Below are 3748 nucleotides of genomic sequence, written 5' to 3'. Positions count from 1 at the left end.
GAGGAAGATGCCCGGAAAATACTAAAGATCAAGATTCCTCAAAATGGCCATGACTTGGATGTATGGGGATTCACAAAAAACGGCTCCTACACCACTCAAAGCGCCTACAGAATGTTATATGTTCTTCACGAGACCAATTCACCAGTCCATCGCCCCCTCCCCCCCGTAGAAAAGCAATTGTGGAAAAGTATTTGGAAACTCAAAACATCTCCTAAGATCAGACACTTCTTGTGGAGAGCACTGTCAGGAGCTTTGGCTGTAGCTGAAAGACTCCAGTCAAGAGGACTATGCAGTAACACATCCTGCCCTTCGTGTGATCAAGCATCAGAGACGATCTGTCATGTCCTTTTCTCGTGTACCACTGCAGTAGAAGCTTGGAGATTGGCAGGAATTCAACCCCCACCAGCGGGTTTCTCTCAATCCTCTGTTTTCCTTAACCTCCATTACTTGGTAGCAGGATATAAACAGCAGAGGAGTGACCGAGATAACTTAAAAGCTTTCCCTTGGATCCTATGGAATCTTTGGAAAGGGAGAAATGCTTTACTGTTTGAGAAAACCAGATTTACACCAAACTCAACAGTTGTTAAAGCCTTGGAGGAAACTGAGATTTGGTACAAAGTCCAACAGCCGGATCATAACCCGATCATGAGAAGAAATCTACCACTGCCTCCCTAGGTATTTGGGAAAAACCCCCTCTCGGTATGGTCAAGTGCAATGTTGGAATGGCTTGGGTTGATACTGGTACAATGAGTGGTGCAAGTTGGATAGCAAGAGATTGTCAAGGCCGACCTCTACACCATAGTCGTCAAGCTCTTATAGGTTCCTCAAACAAAAGGGAATCAGATCTTAGGTCACTGCTATGGGCTGTTCAAGCAATGGGTGACTTACGCCACAAGAATATCCTCTTTGAAGCTTCATCTGTAGAAGCACGACAAGCTCTTTTGAACCCTACCAGTTTCCCTGATCTCTCTCCATTGATTCTGAAGATATTAGAACTCCTAAACGGTTTCGAAAAATGGACAATCTCCCATGTGTCGAGACATATAAACAGAGCTGCTACAACCATAGCGGAGAGCGTAACTTTTGGTCCATACCTACAGTCATATGTTGCTTCAGGAGGTCCTCGCTGGCTCCACAAGATGCTACAAGAGGAAATGAGAAACACTTAACACCCATGTTTGGTAACTTTTGGTCCATACCTACAGTCATATGTTGCTTCAGGAGGTCCTCGCTGGCTCCACAAGATGCTACAAGAGGAAATGAGAAACACGTAACACCCATGTTTGCGTAAAAGGTTACTGACTTGCACCTCAAGTCATTTCATAACCTTATCCTGAGTTACATGTGTTGAATTCTTCCAAGTACCTATTTTCGTTTTTTGTTTCCCTTTCTTTCATAGTCTTATTTGTTTTCCTCTAAATTCTATGTCATGGAACTCAGGGGTTCTCCCTCACTTTTGTCCTTTTGGACCCCATCACAATCAAAATACAATGGAGGAGGAGAATCCACACAATCAACGATGAGTTAAAATGAGGATAACGACAAATAAAACATCTGGATTAGAGAGCGCCGCACGTGTCAACCAATCACACAAACCCATTGGTTTGTTGACTCACGTGTGGCTGTGTTATGCGCCTTCCTTCCATTTAGAGCGTGCGGTATATTTACCCACTGTGGGTAATCTCATAGTCCCACACACATTTTATACGTATTTAAAAAAAAAAAAAAAATATATATATATATATATATATATATGAGACATTTTTTAGAATAGCCCATTTAATTTTTCGTAAAAATAGTATTCAATGAAAAAATGATAAAAATAAATTTTATTAAAATGTAAAAAATACATGTTTACCATATGTAAAAAATAAATTTAGACTTAGGGTTTTAAGTATAGAATTTCAAAAAAAAATAAAGAAAAAATTAAAATTAAAATTAAAATTTTCAAAATAAAAAAAATTATTTTTGTTATTTTTTTTTAAAGCTGTTTTTTTAACAAAAAAATTTAAAAAAAAACTATTTGAAAGAATTGTCCTATATATACATATATCTTATTATTATCCAATACCCGCACCGTATCAACCAGCGTCTCTCATTAAAAACTTGTATTATATTATATACTAGGGGTTAGCCCGCCCTACGGGCGGAAAGTTATATTAAAAATTATTTATATAAATATATATATTATATTAATTTATTATACATTTTAAAATCAGTATTGATTGAAAATGATATTATAAACGAACAAATAATGGATAAACATTATCTAATTTTGATATCCATTAGCTATTTTTAATATTTGTTTTTTATTTTCTTAGTTCTATTGTTTGGTTATATGTGTGAATTTTAAATTTCAAGGGATAGATTTTTTGTTGAATGTAAGGAGACCGGATCTTTAGGTCGCTTTATTTGGCTAAATTTATAATACAGTATTTAAATGGTTCGAAAGAGAGCAGTGTTCAATTTTGATTTATGCTCGAAGAGCTATTTTTTAGAGTCGTTTTATTAAGTTATGTACATTCATGTTAGATTTATGTATTTTTGTATGGTCATTGTATTTTACCAAGTTCATCCAAACTATGCAAGTATTTTTTTTTAACTTCAGTTTTAATAAAAAAATCATGGTAGAGTTTTTTTCTATTATTATACCGTATAGATAAATATCAACGTTATACAAAAATTATTATGTTTGGTGAAGAAAATATAGCCATATGTCCGTGTTGTTTTAATTTTTAGTTACTCTTATTTTCTTTCTATAGATTGTAGTTACTGAGTTATTGCTTAGGAAACTTTTTTTCTTACATTTCATTCATTCAGTATATTTGTGTACTTAAAATATGAATCCATGTAAGTTGTTTAGATTTGATCTGTGGTTTTGTCAAATAAAGTGGTCATAATTGATATTTTATTGAAGGTATTTTCTTTCATATGTATCTGTAACTACACAGTTGTCCATGCTGAACAAAGTTACATGCTCGCAAATTCAAGCTACGGTGGTAGACATATAATATTGTTGTAAAAGATGGGACTGATATTTATTTCGTAGATATTGTAAGTTTGGTTGTTTCCTCACTTTTTAATTACAGTTAAAATGATTTCACAAAATATCTTTTCATTTCTAGGTATTTATTTAGATGAACAAAAATATTATATATATATATTTTTTATTATTATTATTATTTATTTATATATGTAGATAGATGTATTGTCACCAAACAATGTTCATCTAATTGGAGATGGTAGTCACCGATTACTTAAACCATGGGTAATTATGATATTCAGGACAATACATCCTTTTCTTCAAATGCTATCAAGCTTTCTCTTTTTGGAGTTTCTGCTATTCACATATGTAATTCATTGTGGTGATTTATTGTTTTATTCCTTTTCTTCCTGTCAGTGTGTTTTATCCATCACAGTTAAACATTTACTCTTCTAAATCAATGGCTTGGCCTGATAATAATACTTTTGAGTATATTGTCCTACTTGTTTGATCAAAAGAAAATATTGTCCTACTTGCTACCTTACATAAAAAGAAATCACGTAAATCAAGCATCACAGTACAAATTATATAAGTAAATCTCCTGCTAGTTGACAAAGAAAAAATCTCAAGCTCAAACAATTCAAATAATCAGCCCCATCATATATTTAATTTAACCATAGTATATTTGTTGCACAGTTTCCTCTAGCTTTACCAAATAGTGAAGAAGGAGACAATTTCCCGCATGAATATTAAACAACCAACAAA

General features: G+C 33.4%; 1 protein-coding gene across 1 annotated transcript; it reads left to right on the top strand.

The window, feature by feature from the left end:
- Window positions 1–701: 701 nt before the first annotated feature.
- Window positions 702–1169, top strand: LOC106297945. Its single transcript, XM_013734073.1, has one exon. It carries the CDS (start codon window positions 702–704, stop codon window positions 1167–1169), a length of 468 nt encoding a protein of 155 aa, XP_013589527.1.
- The last annotated feature ends 2579 nt before the right edge of the window (window positions 1170–3748 follow it).

The sequence above is a fragment of the Brassica oleracea genome, chromosome C6 (assembly GCF_000695525.1).
Source record: "Brassica oleracea var. oleracea cultivar TO1000 chromosome C6, BOL, whole genome shotgun sequence".
In the NCBI taxonomy this organism is placed as follows: Eukaryota; Viridiplantae; Streptophyta; class Magnoliopsida; order Brassicales; family Brassicaceae; genus Brassica; species Brassica oleracea.
This window is presented reverse-complemented; position numbering and strand designations above follow the sequence as displayed.